The sequence below is a fragment of the Electrophorus electricus genome, chromosome 19 (assembly GCF_041902795.1).
Source record: "Electrophorus electricus isolate QZ-2024a chromosome 19, ASM4190279v1, whole genome shotgun sequence".
Classification (NCBI taxonomy): Eukaryota; Metazoa; Chordata; class Actinopteri; order Gymnotiformes; family Gymnotidae; genus Electrophorus; species Electrophorus electricus.
Window position 1 is genome coordinate 11,800,545 of NC_137515.1, and position 18,994 is coordinate 11,819,538.

General features: G+C 41.7%; 1 protein-coding gene across 2 annotated transcripts in view; it reads right to left on the reverse strand.

Annotated features, from left to right (window-relative positions):
* Window positions 1–18,994, reverse strand: part of galt (galactose-1-phosphate uridylyltransferase) — a 54,592-nt gene that overhangs the window by 6,448 nt on the left and 29,150 nt on the right. For both annotated transcript variants that reach the window (XR_014118688.1, XM_035535919.2), the window contains exons 8-9: window positions 15,304–15,436; window positions 12,125–12,208 (exon numbers count right to left, since the gene is read on the reverse strand). Coding sequence is in view for 1 of the 2 variants with exons in the window: in XM_035535919.2 (XP_035391812.1) it covers window positions 12,125–12,208; window positions 15,304–15,436 (217 nt within the window). In the remaining variant the exon portion in view is untranslated. The remainder of the gene's footprint in view (window positions 1–12,124; window positions 12,209–15,303; window positions 15,437–18,994) is intronic.

Here is an 18,994-nt window from a genome sequence, read left to right on the forward strand (position 1 = left end):
TTCTTAAACAAGTCAGTAACCTCTCAATAAGCAACTAGAAATACTGGGTTGTCTTAGTTTACCATTTTTAATTGGATGTAATTTATTTTCCTTAGTGTGTATTCATTGGAATACAGAATTCCAATACACTGCCAGTAAAGAACCCACTCTAATTTCAGAAATTTCAGAGAGGTCTGCCCACAAAGGTCTATGTGACTCTGACTCGAGCAAGATCCAAAGGTATAATTCCTTGGTCTAAGAACCCTGGTCTCCACCCCATCACTGTATGCCAAGAACGTCAAGGAACAGCGGACTGCTTCAGAATCATCAGACAATCTCACATCAAGGATGCTACAATCATTGCCATTCAGGCTGTTGGATGAAAGACTGATCTTAATATCTGGCACGCTGACCTGATACCCAAAGTCAAATGGACGCTCCCTTGCACTCTCCACACGGATGATCCAATGGAACACACTCGTGCATCTCCAGACTGTTCGCCAGCAAGTCGTAAGAGCCGACATTTCCCTCATATGTTACCAGTTGGTATCATTACTAGCTTTAGTATTTATTAATAAAATTAGATGAGTTAACTCTTTTCCCTCACTTGTGACAGCCTCATAACTCTTAACTAGTTCCCCACTTAACTCTTCACAATGGCTTTCTCTCCTGATCCTCCTATTAGACTATAGGCACACTTATTACAGATTTGTTGATTAATAAGTTTCCTGTTGGTCTTGATCGATAAGTAGATTACTCATTTGATTACTCCCATAGATTATGTAAACCAATCTATTTACTTTGTTTTTCTATTTTTTAAATAGCTTATCTGGGTACCTGTAACCATGAGTTTTTGTGTTAACTTTAATGTGTTTATATTGTTAGACTTGTGATTATAATGATTCTAGTGAACAAGCTACTCCTGGTCATTAATGGAATCTTAGTCAATGATTGTTTTGCATGTTTTTCTTATCTCTGCTTATTCAATAAACATACCTTGGTTATTACGCCTGTGAGTCCTGAGTGATATTATCATGTTTGGTAGACAAGAAATAATCACATATCGAATTGGCGACTTTTATGAGTTAAGACTGAATTATTATTCATTAAAACATGTATTAATATTAATACATTTTCCCCGTTAATCAGAGTGGTGCCCAAATTAAATTTACCAACTGTAACTGACAATTCATTAAAAGTATTAAAATTTACTACATTGTGAATAAGGCTTCACAATATATCTTGGTTAATTGTCAGTGTAATATTGGGCTTAGGCATGCTCACATGTCCCAGTTTAACCTATGTTAATGAGCCCTTTAACATATCACTACATTTTCTGTATGTGCTGAGCATCCTGACTAGCCTCCAAATCAAGACCATTCTCGTGATCCTACAAATGTAAACAATTTTGGTCCAAAAAAATGGGAACAAAATAAAGGCCAGCTTTTATGTTGTCCAATCCTCACACTCTTCCTTTATATCATGTAAACCTAGCAGGACATCTAAATGAGCCCTACCACATAACTGGACTGACTGATATACAGTTAACGTCTCCAGAAATTGGTGCCCAGGGAGAGATAGCGGGAGCCGCTGTAGAAAACCCACTCCTCCTCTCTCCCTTTTCCTGCCTGCAGATGCATAAGTGAAAACAAATAAGATAAACAAATGGACTGTTTCTCAGCATGCCTTTGAGGCACATGGTGATCCAAACTTCTTCTCTTTATTAGCCTTGCACTGGAGGTCAATTACCCAGACATATTGGGAAAATAACTTCTGTTTTAACTTTCCCGATTGTGGCCCGGCAGTGTAAACAGAGGCATAATGAAAATAATTCATATCTTGGGCTGAGAGATGTGCAGCAGCCAGCTCTGAGCCCCCCTGCGTCAGTCTCAAGGCCGGTCAGGAACCCACAGAGCGCAGGGTAGCTGGGACTCAGAGCTTAGGGGACGGAGCAGTCCACACATCCCTGACTTTCATCATTTCAACGATATGCACATCATGCTTTTCTATCACTGCTTCCTTATGGGGGGTTAGTACACATTTCAGCTATTTGCTGTTTTTTTACCAGTTGCTCTAATTTATAAGATAACCAACACTGAATTTGACAACACTGAGGCTTTGTTGTTTAGAATCTTGCACTAGTCAAATTAATGGCTCTGCAATAATCAGGCATACACATGTGCACACACACACACACTCACTCACTGTCTGTACTTTCAAACACATGTCCAATGGGGCAAGTATACTATCTAAAATGCCTATAATGCATTGGTTTCTATCTGCTCTTCTGAGCTCCCTTTAACACCCAGCCAAATCTTTATTCATCCTTGGCTACTGCTTCCATGTTAAACAGCCTGAGTACTCTTCACAGTGAACACCCTACCGTCAAGGGCACCTTGTAGTATTTTTTGTTAGGTACACAGAACATGCAGAATGACCTGTGAGGCATTATGTTGTGCCATCATCTGGCCACACAGCTGGCTTGTGTACATATACAAGACATATGTCAAGATGGGCTCTTGGATGCTCAGCTGAATACATTTCATTTTACATGGAAACTAGAGTCTTTTAATCCGTTCATTTTGACAGGTTCACACTGGGTAAAACACACTGGAAGTCACTTCAAAACCTTCAGGCCCATAAACATGATGTCGTGCACGGCTGAGCGTAGCAGGAACTGAATGAACTCTGCCCCCCCTCCATCCCAATCCCTCACTCCCTACCCTCCACCACCCCCACACTGCCCCAACTCCCCACTGCTGCCACACCTGTTTCCACACTCTCAGAGCGTAGCGAAGCGCAAAGCAGCACGTGAGGCGCCAGGGAGTGTTCAGCTGGGACCGTTCGGTGTCTAAGTTTGCTGCTGTAAGCTCAATCATGGCAGAATGTTTTAAAACGTAAGCATTCATTCTTAGACATCGGACAGTGCGTGGAGGAAACCAGGCTGCAGTGTTGCTTTAAATGCTGGTGAGCGAGATTCTCCTTAATAGCTGTGTAAGACTAATTTTGTATGCCTGGCCGCCTATTTAAATAAGCCTGACCAAGGCCTATTATGGATGTCACCATCACTTTTATGGGGATAATTCATCTGCCAGGGATGAAATGGCCTGTGGATCTAAATGACTGAGGGTTATGGTGGGCAAGAGATGTGACCCTCCATTGGGAAAGGAGATTCGTATCGACAGACCCTGGTATGAGAAAATCGCTTCACATGATTGGGGTGTTCAAGCCTACTAAACTGAAGATAATGGATAGAGGTTACCTTACAGTGGCTGTTCAAAAAAGATGTGCAAAAGGAGATGTTTCGAGTAATGCACTTTAACAGAGGTACCTTAGCTGAATGTAATGACAACCTAGTGAAAAAGCTCAACACAGCTTAGTATCAGTTTTACCAACCATCTCTAATCCCTTTGATCTTCACACATCTTTTTGTATAACTGCTCTTTCGCTGACTCTAAATAAAGATGTACCGTTTACCCTGAACTACAGTTTATGCTATTTTGATCAGTATCTGCAGGATTTGCAGGTTCAGTGAACAGCCTGACTATCTACCTTCAATAATGGTCTGTGGTCTTTGAAGTCAATAAACAAGGAGCATGTCAAACCGATTTGGCGCACTTCCCATGCCCCACCCCCCCACCCCGGAACTCACTAAAGAAATTGAACAGTGAATAATAACGTCCAAAACGACATCTGGGCTATGGCCTCCAACGAGACGATCGCATGTGGCGTCCATGACAACGGCCGCCGTGCCATGCCACACCACGTGACCTCGTGTCCTGCACATGTGCAGCATATTTGCTTAAGCATAAACACATTAAAACTAGAAGTCAAAAGCAATTTCTGCCTATGTATGTCTAGAACCACATATGCAGAGAACCCATTAAGTACACTTCAATAATTATTCTTGCCTTAATTATTAATCATCACAACATCACATATAGCTAACAAAGTATTACCTTTAACCACATCACTGACCCATTATCATCATTTGGCTATTTCTAAATCACCTCTAATGAAGTCTAATAGCAATGCAGCTACTAAGCCTGCAGTTAGGCTAGTGATGTACCGAGGAGCACATCAGGACAAAAGGAGTCCGCAAACCTGCCAGTGGCATCGCTGACGGCACAAATCAGTGCCGCTCAGCTCGGGACCGAGGGCCAGATGGAAATCTTCCACTGCGTGGGCGTGTGGAAGCGGAGATAATGGTCTGAGCAGGCGGGGACGAAGCAGGTCGGAGCAGGGCTTTGCGAGGAGTTATTAATTGCAGCATGGGCTTTGGTTTGAAGACGCTCCAACTCGCCTAAGGCAGGGTGTGTGGCAGGGTGAGAGACTTGGCCAGCAGTGGCCCATGGAGGTGCAGAACGCCTCCATCTTCTCGCTGCTGCTCTGCAAACAGCCCAACAGTCTGTTCAGCAAGTTAGGTAGGCAAGACTGCATGAAGAAGGTCATGCATCTCCACAGTAAAGCCCAATAAATGGTATGTTTACACCCACGGAAAACAGGTTATGGAATTAGAATGCCATGACTAATTTGAGCTACCCTTACATAATTTATGTATGCATTAATTATTACAACATACATAAATTATACTAAAACTACTCTTGACTTTTGGGTTTGTATGATTTTATATCACTGAAGGCAAAGCCAGCAGAGCAGTGTCCAGTCATAATAATTGTCTGTCAGTTGTTAATGAGATTACAGGGAAGAAGTAGTTTAAGTTAGGTAGTGCCATTTAAAGTGCTAGTAGCATGTGAAACAGTGATTAATGAGGTAAAGTAGAAATCCAATACACAGGGTAGAATTACTGTAATTCTGCAGACAGAAATTCTTGTGATTGGCAGCTCTGTGTGCAGGCTAAGGACCAAGACATTGAAGACTGTCACATAAATTATGGACTGCCAGGAGAGCCATGGAGGACGCTAAGGAGGATGTCTAAATCCTGTGCAAACCTTCTCCTGATGATGGAAAACTTATTGACAACATGAGGTTATCATAGTATGGCAGTAGCACAGTGCAGAACTCCCTGATAAGAATGTGACATGCCGATTGGTTTTGCTGGTGGTGTTGCGCTTGAGCCTGGTCTGTCTAGTCACACATTTGGGTTAGTCTTAAGCACTAGGCGAAATGTATTTCGTGAGACCAGTTCAGAACACAGACTATATGAATGAGCACTAAAGTAAAAATAAAATGTATGGCTGGCATTTGTATCTGGTAATGAAATATTGCCAAAATGAAATTATGCTTTTAGTGTTTCTTTGGTTTTGTTTAATTAATTATTCATTAGTGGTAAAGGATAAAAAACTGAAAATTCTGATGTAAAGGTTTTGTGTTGTAAGCCATTCAAGTTATAATTGTAATTTGAATTCAGACTAATGGTCTTGAATTGAACACTTGATATTGAAATTTCCTGGGGTCGGTCTTAACTCAGACTCATCGATTTAGTCTTGGTCTTGGATAGTTAAGATCCTGGTCTTGACCAGTTAAGATGCTTGCAAACAAAACACTAAGATTTGCTTCTATCATGGAGACTTCAGTATAGGAGACTGCACTCCAGGCCCTGGCCCTCCAGGTTCACCTGCTTTGTTCCACCAGCACAGACTCTTTTTTCATCTTCAGTACTGACCCATTGCTCATTTCCAGTATACTGCCAGTATATCCCTATTACTGACCCTTTGCTCATCACCAGCACATCTCCAGTACTGACCCTTTGCCCATCTCTAGTACTAACCCTTTGCTTACCTTGGTGTACATGATTATGAAGCTGCATGCTGTCGGCCTACCTACGTTGTGGACCCTGCTGCCTGTTCTGGCCAACACCTTGTGGATTAGCCACTGTAAATGCACTCAGCACTGGCATCCAGCTGCCTGTGCCTCTCTGTCCTTATGAAGCTTCCAACATTAAACACACTGCCAAAAAATCTTCCCCAAAACTTTTCAGTGGGTTGCTTTCCAAACATTTAATGGATTGATTCTTGCTCATTTCACAGACTTGATTATAGCAATTAAAGTAATTGAAAACCTACACTCCTTTTTTTAAAGGCCATGAGAAATATCTGACAGATGACTGCACCCAACAATTATCTGGCTGTCGAATAAGGCCAAGGAGACTGATGACCAGTCTCACAGGCCTAATCGCCAAAAATTATCTTTAATAATCATGGTGGTCATAAAAAAAGACAAAAGAATATCTGACATTCTGAGGTGAAGTGTCAAAAAGGAGCTGGAAGTCAACACTAGAATGGCATGAATGAACAGAGCTGTGGAATAAAATACAAATCAAATTAAACAAACATTCATATAATGAATGCATTGCAATGATTTATAGGGCTATAAAATGACCACCCCTCCATCATTTCTGAATGAATATTTAATTATTTCTGCTAACAAACTGCACCTTGAGACTAAATGACACTTGGGTATGTATTCCAGATGAACTCTGGATGAGCAGAATAAAGGGTACTTTATTGTGTTTAACTGGCAAAATATCGAGAGATGAAGCTACATTACTGATTTAAGAATATATTGAAGAACAAATTAATTTAGCGTTTCTATGTTTGATGTGAAACTAGTTATCCGATTAATGACTAATTCCCCCGCATTTATTAGTATTCATGAACTGATGAACAAAGACGGCATGATTGTAACTAATTACTAAATAATGACATATAATTTTTCATTTCAGCATCTGTGATTACAAAGCTTCACAGGCATCACAGGAACAAAATGGGTTCTGAGACGCTTTCAAAGCACAGGCCAGCGGGCACACCTGCACCTACAGAGATTAAACACATCAGGGCATACCAAAACAAAACAACAGTGAAAGAGAAATGGGAGCGCACAAGCCTAAGATATTAATCATTCTTTCTGCACATTCATAAGCACCAAGATTTTTAAAAACCCTATGACGACCATGGCATTACAAGCAGCTAAATAATTAACAGCCCAGGGGATCTGTTGTTGTAGATGTTAAATTGGGTTTGGAAAAAGCTCTGAGAGGTGATAACAGCGCGACCACCGCATGTTTTCTTAAATGCAGTCTGGGAAGGGGTCACTTATCTGTGCTTATACTAGACGTGATGGCACTCCCCAGCAGGGGGAGGAAAGGCTGGCAACAGTAGGGCAGACTGGGCTCTGTGCTGCCACGGTCGCTCTCCTGTTTCACCCCTAATACATTAACTCCTGCTCCCGTCAAGCCTTGCAGTATCCTTTTACAAACGCATGAAGGCCAGAGGGTGGAAGAATTAAAATGTAAAACAAGAGCTATCGGAAGTGCCCTTTCTGTCACAATGCAAAAAAAAAAAAAAAGTAACTTGGGGGTAAACTGTTGCTTCCTGGCTTTACAGCAAACACAAACAGAAATGCAAACAAACAAACAAAACAAACAAAAAACAGGGTCATATCTTAACGGAGCGGTAGAATCAGAGATGCGCAGGAAACGGAGTCCCAGTTCCTTCAGTCGCACCACATCAAGCATACACTTGTCAGCAGCTCTCTTAGAAAAGATGAAAAGAATTAAAAAGGTGAAGGAAAAAGGAAACGGCAAGTCTGACTATAAGAAAGCAGCATGAAAGGAAGCATGGACCACGCTCCCAGCCAAAGCTCTAACAGCCGCCACAAGAGCGAGCACACATCCAGGGGATCTTAATATTCTGTTAGCCGCTAGTGCACACTAAAGGCCTGCTCGGTGGACGACGTATTATAGACCCATTAGCCGTAAATGATGAATGTGGCCAAGTCTTTGAGCAAGGTCCTACCTTTCCAAGAGGCCAGACAAATGCAGACCCGCTTTGTCACATACCTCCTGCTTTTAAACGAGATAGCCACGAACGGACATAAGACTACCACCTGCGAACAAGAAGTGTCCTTTTGATAAATCACTTCCCACCTAGAACACACACTGGTATCAGGATAAAAAAAAAAAAAATCAGGCTTGATGGCCTTTCAGGCTGTATAGGCAGGCTAAAAAGTAGAGGCTGAAATGGGCTTTCTGTGCAATTCCCTCTTCTTTCTCCTTTTTTTGAATGTTTGATGAATAAAGCATGGGACTAGCACAAAACGAGACAGGCTGGAAAAATCTAACTGCGGGGCAAATTATGGGAATTTAAAAGGTGAAAACACTTTCTCTGCTGCCATGCCTGGGTCAAGCCACACAGCCGTTTTCTCTTCGCCCAAATAAATGGCTTCAATTTCTCCCCATCCAAGCTCTATGTTCCATAGAGGGCTGGCTCATGTGCAGCAACAACAGTCAAACCGCAGAAAATACGATCTGTCCCTGTCATTCGCATCTTGGCTTCTTTTGGCACTTAATATAAACCCACATGTGCAAAGCATGACTGCGAATTGACTTCAGTTCAAGTATCCTGCCATAGCTTCTAAGTAGATTGCTTTCATTGTCTTCACATCATAAGTAAGAAATAATGGTTGAGCTAGATTTTTCTCCTGGAAACCGAGCAGCTCTCGCTGTGTTGACTATCTGCAGTGTTTAGGGTTGATGTGTATATAAATTAATGCCCTATTATAGAGCTCTACAAGTCACTCCCCCCTACAGATAACCAAAGCAGCTCTCTAAAACTCTGCTCTCTGGAATCCCATTCAAATTAGGCTGTTTATTATGTACAATACAATGATTGTGATGGGGTGGGTATAATAAAATTTCCATGTAACCTCTAGTCCAATAATTTTAAGTAATTTCTAATAGGAGAAATAATATTTTGATTAATCACCTAATATTCCGTGTTTAATCATACAAGCATTTCTCCACTGACAGCAGCATAATATTAATACAATCCTGATTTATTCCCCCGTTCAGCTAGTTCTATTCCCGATTCCTCACAGCATATTTATCATGTTCTAGGTCTCTCTGAGTGCTATATGACCACACCTCCAAGAAAGGATTCTCAGTCCTCAGCATCTTAACGAATTTCCAAGCATCATCAAGCTAGTCTCATATTTAAGGAAAAGAGAAGCAGAAAAAAACACACACACAGGCACTTTCTCTAGCTATTTTTTAGGCTTGTAAGATTTAGGATGTTTGTTTGATTACTGTTTGGAGCTTCCTGACATGCTCACTGGAGTACACTAAGCAGTCACCTATACAGAGGTTCAATCGGCAAGTAGCACACATACAGTGAGGGGTATCCTGTGGACTCTCTCTGCTCCCTGCACACGACAGCAGACTCAGCTGGGAATTTAGTACAAAATGTTGTTGTGGGGTGCACCTCTGCGACCCTGAGCAGGCCTAAAAGGATTTTGTAAATACTTTTCAAGGGCTCAAAGTGTTTTGTACTGCCCAACAGCAATTCACAAGGTGATCATTTAGGCAATGTCAAAGAGGTAGCATGGTATTAAAAATTTTGATGACCATTTTACTATGTATGGAATGATTTTAAAGCCCTTGTAAGGCTCATTTAATTACATCTAAAAAGCCTTTTAAAAGTATCTATGCCATCTCATAAAAGCATATGGTCTGCAGTCCTTCACAGAAGCACTTTTCTGGCTAGTTAAACCACTCATTCCCAAGGACTTTCACATCAGTGCTAATCTGCCTTCAATCTCTCCTGAGCCATCCCATCCTCTCCTGAGCCTTCCCATCCTCTCTGGAGCCATCCCATTCCCTACTGAGCCAGTCCACCCTCTCCTGAGCCATCCCATTCCCTCCTGAGGCATCCTATCCTCTCCTGAGCCATCCCATTCCCTCCTGAGCCAGGCCATATTCTCCTGAGCCAGCTCTCCAACCATGCTAATGAACTCTATGTTCACAGTGATAACTTCTTATCTCTGGCTTCCCTGTTAAATGCGGTGAATCTGATTGCAGGCACTAGAGGATGCCCAACTGGCGCATGGACCCAACTGGCTAGCACGCATCTTGCGTGGAGCAGCACGGATCATCTGCATGACGGTCGCTCTGGGCGATGGCAACCACTGTGTGGAACAACAGCCAAGCGTGTTAGAGGTGTAATTAATCCAACAGGAGAGCTGCACATTATGCCATCAGAGACTAAATGAACATTACAGACAAACATGAATTTGAAGAAACAGGCATTTCAAGCTGTTAGTCAAAAAGAGGGGGAGAGAGTGGGAATTGAGGGGGAACTGAGAGCGGAGAAGGTGGGATAGAGAGGGTGGAGGGAGGGAAAGCATAAGTTGAAATCCTCATATTTAGTTAATTTCATATACCTGCATGGTATTGGCTAATGTCATATGAGGTTATGATGTGTGTGTGTGTGTGTGCTTATGATTAGGGGAGTGTAAATAATGCAGTTGTGCTTCTCACTGCTTTTCCATCAGGTTTAAAAGACCAGGTTTAGCAGACGACAGCTGTCAGATCTGCAGAGCCTGACATGCAAGCTGCCATTCACCTTCTCGCAAGATGGACTGGCCATGCAGTGGCCAGCCATCTGAGGCAGTAACAAGATATGGGATTAAAGCAGCTGCTCCACTCCCACCAACCACACCAGCCCCACCACCGCAGGCCCCGCTGCATGCGACCTGTCAATCACCTTTCACCATCATTCATCCTGCCTGCTCTCAAAGACAGTGACTCGCGACAGGCTTTGCCCGTGGAGGACCACGGACCGACGTGTAGAAAACCGTCGGCCCGCATACCAGCTCCTTCAGTGCGCGGGAGAAGTGTTGTCTTTTCAGTGCTGCTCTAGTCAGGAAGGAGGCTGAAATCGACAGTGCAGCAACCACATTCATGAAAGGAGCAATGGGGGGAGGGGGGCAGCAGGTTTACGGAACACAGAGCCGCACAAGGCACAAAATGCCTTGGGGCTGGCATGGTTACTGGATGTATATCCCTTTACGTTGCTAGAAATAAGCCGTAGAATTCCATCAAGCAGCCCACTTCCTATTCCACAGTGGAGGGAGATAATGAAAGGCGAGGCCACAGGAAAGGCCTCTCATGCCTTGAATTATAGAAACACACAGACATGCACATACACGCACACATATGAGAGGGCATTTAGGCTGTCTCACACACCATCACACACAAATATGCAACATTATACTTCACTTATGCAGTATCAAACTCTTTTTCACATGATATCATACTCCCACACACACTATCACACTCTCATGCATACACCATCATAGTCACACACACACACACACACACACACACACACACACACACACACACACACACACACACACACCATCAATCTCTCCTGCATGCACCATCATACTCCCTTTCATATCACATTAAACTCCCATAAATGCACTACTAAATTTCTCATGCTAACTATTAAGCACTTGCACACACTAGCAAACATGCGCACACACAAATCTAATAATAGTGTGAGGGAAAGTATGCTTATAAGTTCTCACAAGTACACTATCACAGAGAGAGTATGACATCATGCGAAAGAGTTTGATACTGCATGATTGAAGCATAAGGTGTATGAGTGAAGTATGACACAACTGTGTGTACAATAGTGTGTATAATAGTGAGTGAAAGTATGAATAAGGGCCTAAAGAGTCTCTCTCTCACTCACACGCGCACACACACACGCGCACACACACACACACACACAGACGCGCACGCACACACACAAATAAGCACTTATTAAGGCATGCTGCACCTCGGGCACATTTTTAGCGCCTTTTAACAGCAGCACTAACCTACAGCCGTACTGAGAGGCAGTGTCTCATGCTCCGAGCCAGGCAGCGGCTCACAAGAGACAACAGCAATCTATTAACCGTGTTTCTCATGAATAATGCACAAGCCCCAAGCTGGCACTTTGCATTATCAGGCCAAAAGATATTTGAGACATTTCACGATAACAAGAATAGAGCCTTCATGGCGCTTATTCCATGCACAATTTGCCTGAAAGGCACTGACAGCTTTACGCCTGGTGGAGTGTCGTTTTAACCTCCCTTCACTGCTCTGGTACGCCAGGTCCCACAATGACACTGAGACAACAGTCAGCTGACGACGCAGAAGGATATTCACGAGCGTCACCTTCATCGGAGACAGGAGTGCTGGAATGGTGGGGGTGACATATTTAGCCCACCTCTTTCCTTCTCTAAAGTTCTCCATGGAAACCAGACAACTGGCAACACCTGCCATTTGTCAGAAGCCCATGGCTGCCTTTGTCTTCCCCTCCAGACTCATAATTGGCACATCGAATGCATCTCTTACCATGCCAGCCCATCGAATAGGGGAAGGAGACCTCAAAGAGGTTGTCGTATTTCGTCAGGAGCCTTTTCATTATAGATGCCAGACCTGTGGCGAGACAGAGAGAGGGAGAAAGAGAAAGATAAGAAGCTTGAACTGGCCAGAATTGACTTCAATTTTCCTCCAATATTGCCTGGGCTTAGCCTGCTTTGTTTCATTACCCACACATCACACTATACCCCAGACTCTGCCACCACATGCAAGAACGGCATTCATCCTCCCGCACACACATACGCACAATTGCTCTCACACACAGACACGCACTTGCTCTCTCTCACACACACACACACACACACACACACACACACACACACACACACACACACACACACACACAGAGACAGACAGACATATACACATGCACACACAGTTATGTATGACCAAACAAAAAAACAACTGAAAAAAGGTTCACCTTGAGAGAGTGGCAGTATGAAAACCAAATCTGTCGTTTAATGGTGAAGGAAGGTTAAAAGGGGATTTGTTTTACTAAAAAGGAAACAGCTGTCCAGATGACAGAAAAAATGCAATAAAACCATGGCTCAAATTTAATGAAGATCAGCCTATAGGAACATCTGGGCAAATGCACTGTAAAACCTCTCGCTCAGATGACTAATTCAAATTGAATTAAAACTGAAAAGGCAAATACACACTTGAGTTATATGATACAAATTCACAGGGTAGATCTTACAATAGGTGAGCTCAAAGACCCAGGCTTTAACCCTATGGTAGTATAGTGTAAAAGGTGCAAGTTTGGGTTTTTATTGAGGTTTTTGTTGTTGTTGTTGTTGTTGTTTTGCACCAAATCCTAGAAAAACAGATTTAACAGAGAGCATTTTACACATGTATCTAGAATAAATAGACAGATACAACTAATTTCAATTCATATTATGTGTGGTGTCTCTTTTATAAAATATACATAAAGCATTTGTAAAGAGGACACAAAGGTAGACAGACGAGCAAAAGGTAAATGCATTTCGAGGACACACTGTGAAACATGACACTAGGGAAATCATGCAGTAATCCATTGCTTGAATCAGTTTAATAATAGAAAACACACAAAAAGATCTATGAGAATGTCACGTCACCATGAAAAATAAGAGTGGAAAGTGAAATACTGCAGCTTTTGAGATTCATGCCCAGAATGTTTTAAACTTAGGAGGGGCAGTGGGTGATCTTCCCCCCAAAAAACCATATCACATTCTTTTTTACACCCAATAATGATACAAGATCTGAATTGCAATCGTAAAACGTACACTAAAACAATAAAATGCAGATAGAACTTTCACCGTGCTTTATTTGAGCAGCCCTCTGTCTTCATTCAGTATTAGTAAAATAATCATACCATGCATCTAGAGTGCATCAGTGTCTTAAATCTCACATTGTACAGCTTTAAACGGCATAATCTAATCTAGATAGAATGCATCTGTCTCAGTCACCCCTTTCTGTCGTTTGCTCATTTAATTGTATTTTTTAATGTTCTAATGTGTACTGTAACTGTTTATGTTTTGGGGCCTCTGAGATATCTGTTTCAGGGCCTCTGTTTCGGGGGCTCTGTTTTTACGACCTGAAACACACTCCGTGTCCCTTTAGATACAGTGGATGAACAGATTTGTTGTGTTACCTCTGAAAATGGAAATCAATGCCGAAACAAGGTTTACAGATCACTTTAATTTGAGAAATATCTAATTGTACACTTTGACACTGCTCAAATCGAGTACCTTTTTTCACCACTCCTTAATTATTGTGATGATCATCATTTTTAAAATGGGTCACAAAAGACCATATATGTTACGTGGTATAATATGCCAATCAGCACAGCCATTTTGTAACCAATCATTCTGTTGGTTTGTCAACGTAGTGTGGATCCACTTTATAACTTTATAAGTATTTTTGAAGTTTTGAAACATTAGTAGGAGAACATAAAATGTCACACTTTCTACAATACGCTTGAAGAGCTGATCAAGCACATCTTCTCATGATCATCCACAATATTATATATATATATATATATATATATATATATATATATATATATATATATATATATATATATATATATATATATATATATCAGATCGCTCACCCCCACTCAGGAGCCGCTTGCTTCTGCATTTACTCCCACTGTTTATCTTAAAAGTTAACACAAAATCTGCTGTTTACTGTGCAGTAACTCTAACCTTCAGGCAATTACAAAGTCAGTGCCATTTTGTCACTAAGCAGCCTAGAGACCCGCCCTTTCCACCCCTCCCCACCTGGCAACAGCGAATACCAACAGGAACTGCTCTGCTCTGAGCAAATTAACTTTAATTGCCACGCTCGGAGGCGGGTTGTGATCTGCCGTTGCTCTGCGCCACGCTCCCTGACAGTGGCTGACCTGCACACTAATTCGGCTGACATTTATTTACATTGGGGATTATGCCTAAACCACTCAGGCTTGTCACACGTCCCGCCCACGTCATCTAGGAAGGGAAGAGTCGTCCGTTACTGCAGCCTCTGCTCCCCCCTCATCACTTGCACTAACCCCTTTCCCTTTTTTGGCACTGACAGGTTGATGTTAATAACACACGGGATGAGTGGGGTGTTTGTAAAGTCAAGGACATTCCATGATGTGACGGGTAGAAGAAAGATCTTTGCAATTGCAGCTTTGGCAAAAAGGTCAAAAGACAAGACAAAATAAAAAAATAAAAATCAGACGCACAAGTCAAGATCTCACACTTTCGTGCTGCTTGTGGCTGAGACACGTGTGCTTTGACAAAAAATGTTTAGGTACGTAAAAGAGCTTTTCATTCTGGACCTCTCCATAATGGGCAATATCAAAAAATAGACAAGAAATTAAATAAATGATGGATATTGCTCATGTTGTCAGCATCTAAGAACACTTGTTTTCTCTTACAAAATAGAAATGGTATTTCAGAAGCAGCTCAACGATAGACAACTTCAAATACTACAGTCTTTAAAGCCATTCATATTAAATTAGACTTAAATGCAAATAATGACATTTTGTGGGTGTGACACATTTGCACATACACAGTTCACATAAGGAGGACACACACTAAGACTAGAGCAGTATTTGGCTTAACTAAGTAAGCTTGTATAATTAAATGTCTTCCTATAGCATAGGTTGAGGAAGCAGGAAAACTCACTATCTCTCTCCTGGGAAGTGAGGTCAGGAAAGCGTAGAACATGTCGTCGTGGCAACAGCAGAGTCTGAAAAGGCCATGTGGCCCAATAAGGCACAACAACTAGCCAATGCTCATTCTCCACTACCACACGCTCCTGAACGGGAGAAAGAAGTACACACACACACACACGCACACACACACACACACACACACACACACACCTCGTCAATACTTTAACCAAAGGGACAAATGGTAACATAAAGCTATATGCAATCCATGCTTCAGTAATATTTCAAGTAACATTCATTTAATCAACCATACATGTTATAATAATGTCATTAAAGTGCTTTACACAGAGATCCCAGTAGATATTGGTGTTTGATTTTTACATGTCATTTAAAAGAGCAATGCAGCTGAGTGTTTTAAGTCCTTGTCTTTTGAGAGAGGACTTAAACAAATGAAAACAATGGTATGATTTCTAGAATCAATTTGTGATCATCAAACCTGCAAGGACATGCAGAAAACAGCAGACAGTACTTCTTCCTTGACATCAAGCAATTTTCTAAACTTATTAAAGGCACTGAATGTCAAACATTTTGGCAGCAACATAAATAAAAAGCTTTTTGCTGCCAGGTACTGATATACCTGACTTTTGCATCAAAAGTGACAACACAAAAGATCCCAATGCTTTGTAAAAATTACCAATTGTTTCAGACTCCTCATACATATGGTCTTTATAAGTTTAAATACATAGCCGAAGTGTAGCGGTGAAAAGGTGCTAAATCGTTTGGATTTTGGGAACCCTGACATAATAAAGCACAAGTACATTTAATCTGCAATTTCCTTTGGGATCAATAAAGTGTTATCTTAACAGTATACACACATTGTTATAATATTTATTTATTTATTTATTACTTATTTATGTGTAAATTGCTAAACAATTTCTTTAACAATATAATTTATATGATAATAAACAAGCTATTGTCACTTCCAGACATCTGTGTGTGTGTGTGTGTGTTCGTTTGCATGGCCACGCCCTCCCCGTGCATCACACCTGTTCCTCATTTTATGTCATTACTGTGCGTGTTTAAGGGCTTGTTTAGCTGTTGATGTTTGTCAGTGTTTGACCATGTGAGCCTGTGTTCTAAGCTGTCTTCATTGTGTTACATGTGGAAATAAACGTGTCACTGTGTTCAACATGGTTCGTTCCTGCATCCTTCTTAGCCTCCCACATTACAGCTATATTCATGAAGTAGTGCAGACTATAAAATATAAACTAAAATGAAAGGCCAAATTAACTACACATAGGCCTGTCTAAGCAAGATTTTTTTTAATTATGATTTAAACACACAGAGCTTTTTACAGAGACTTTTCCGGATATTCTCTGGACTACTATTTCTGACTTTATGATCAATATAAGAAATATATCTTCCTCAAATCAATTTATAAGTTATCCTAGGATTAACAGTAGGAGCCAAGTGCCTAAGATGGACTAAGATAGAGCTCCAGGAGCACTGTAATATATGCCAAAGCTAAGCCCTTAAACAGCTTCAGGCATCTTAACTAAGACATGGTAATCAGTGCAAAACTTAAAAGGAAGCCAATGTAAATTGAGTAAGATCAACATGATATGTTCTGGCTTTCTTTTTTCCATTGTTAATTTGTACCAGTTATGAACACGCTATACCATCAAAAAGTTCGAAGTGAGAGACACAACCATACTCTTGTGTCAGGGCCCTGACTCAGTGAGTTTTGCTGCAGTCCTTCCTCATCTACTTCATTCAACTCTATTTAAAACCAACTCGGGGAGGAGAAAATGGGGCTTCAGGCCATCATAAAGGGCCAACTTAGAGGAATTTAACCCCCATAAAGCAAGCCATAGTCTGATTAAAGCTACCTGACTTGCTGCTGCTCTTCTCCTGTACTCTAGTTTCCTTAGACTCCCAAGGACGAGACTGGGGAGGCAGTTCTGCAACATGACAGCTGATGATGGATTACAAAATGGCTGAAGGTGACGGCGGCTGCTACAGCAGGCCGGGTTCTGATGAGGAGGCATTTGACAAAGAGCAGCTCCACGAGGCAGTGAGTGATGGGAGCTGATTAGAACCTTGGCTCGCGACAATCTTCACATGCACTGACTGCAGTGCGAGAGAGAGAGAGAGAGAGAGAGAGAAAACCTGGGCCAGACAGTAAGATGATGGTACGTGTGTGTTGAGGTGGGGGAGGATTGTAAATTAGTCCTGGATGCAAGAATGGAACACAGGAAAGACACAAGATGCAGCAGAAATGTGATTTCCAGAATGTGTTATTTGTTTTTACATGTTGGGTTTGATGAACAAAAGTGTGTACTATTGTCTCCTTTCCACAAAAACACATGATGCAATATTGTAGGATTCTTGGGCTCACAGTTCTAACTTCAAATGAACAGAAGCCCATCCCACTCCTTGGCCCACTTTTCCAATGTCTTCCAAACCCATTATTTAATTACCTTATCTTTCAACATGCTCTAAATGTCCTCAGCTGATATCATAATCCGAGTATGTCTTAATGCCTCAGTGAGTTTCTGTGTGCCAGTACCATTTGGACCTGGATGGTACAAATGTATTCAATCCACCATTCAAATGTCTCATGAAGCCTATGAAGGAACAAAAAAAGCCTAGCATAACTGAGAGGCCAGTGATTGCAACAAGGCTGTGTTTTGGTACAAATTCAGCTTATACCATGATAACAATCTGAGAGCAATATCCCCTACAAAGCCTTGCTTATTTACATCCAGTCTTATTGTTTACACTTCACATATCAGCGGTAATGTCAATGTAACTTTGTGCTGTTTGAAAGGCAGCTTATATCATGTTATGATATATAGATGTGTAAAAAAAACAAAAAAAAACACATTCTGACTTTACAGAGTTCTGAGGATGTTCTGGAAAAGTCTTCTTTCCCTCCATGCTGTCACAGACAGAGAGCATAAGAATGCTGGGCCTGCAGATAAGGAAGCTTCATTGCATAGCCGCTTTGTTACAAAACGTGACTACACAACCATAGGTTATTAAATCTGCAATTAGGCACCATTTACAAGTGAATTATTTAACAATTTCTGGAGCAGGCACAACAGCAGTTGCCATGGAGACAGCACTTCCAGGGGAGGGGGGAGTGGTCTACCTCAGAACACTCTTTTATCATTCCCTTCTCTTCTATTTCTCCCTGTACTATCCCTGCATGTGAACGATGAGTAATCTGATGAATAAGTTATTATAATTTGAGTTATTAAACATTTTGCACCCTCTACCTGAAGAAAATGTTTGACCTTAGCACATGACAGTAGCTCGATCTACTGAGACTGGTTGAAATGATTACGGGCATGCAGTGTGGCTCAGTGGTCCCATTCGTCTGTGAGAGAGCACGCTTGGGAGAGGCCATAACCGACATGCCAGCGTCTCACAACAGCAGCAATTTCTCGCCTGGCCCCCGGAACGATGGGACCACATTACAAACGGCTCATGTTAATCTCCTCTCAGGCGGCAAGATAAATTCATGAAAGGGTCCGGTGTGCGAGGAGCACCTGGTGTTATGCTAGAGATGCTAAACGGTGCTTGGCTTTCCCAGCCTGAGTGATTTGTGTTTTGAAAATAGATGCAGAATGTTGGGCAAAAAATGGGAAGTTGTCAGAAATGAGAGCTCATGCAAGGACAGAGGCCTTCAGGGATGGCCA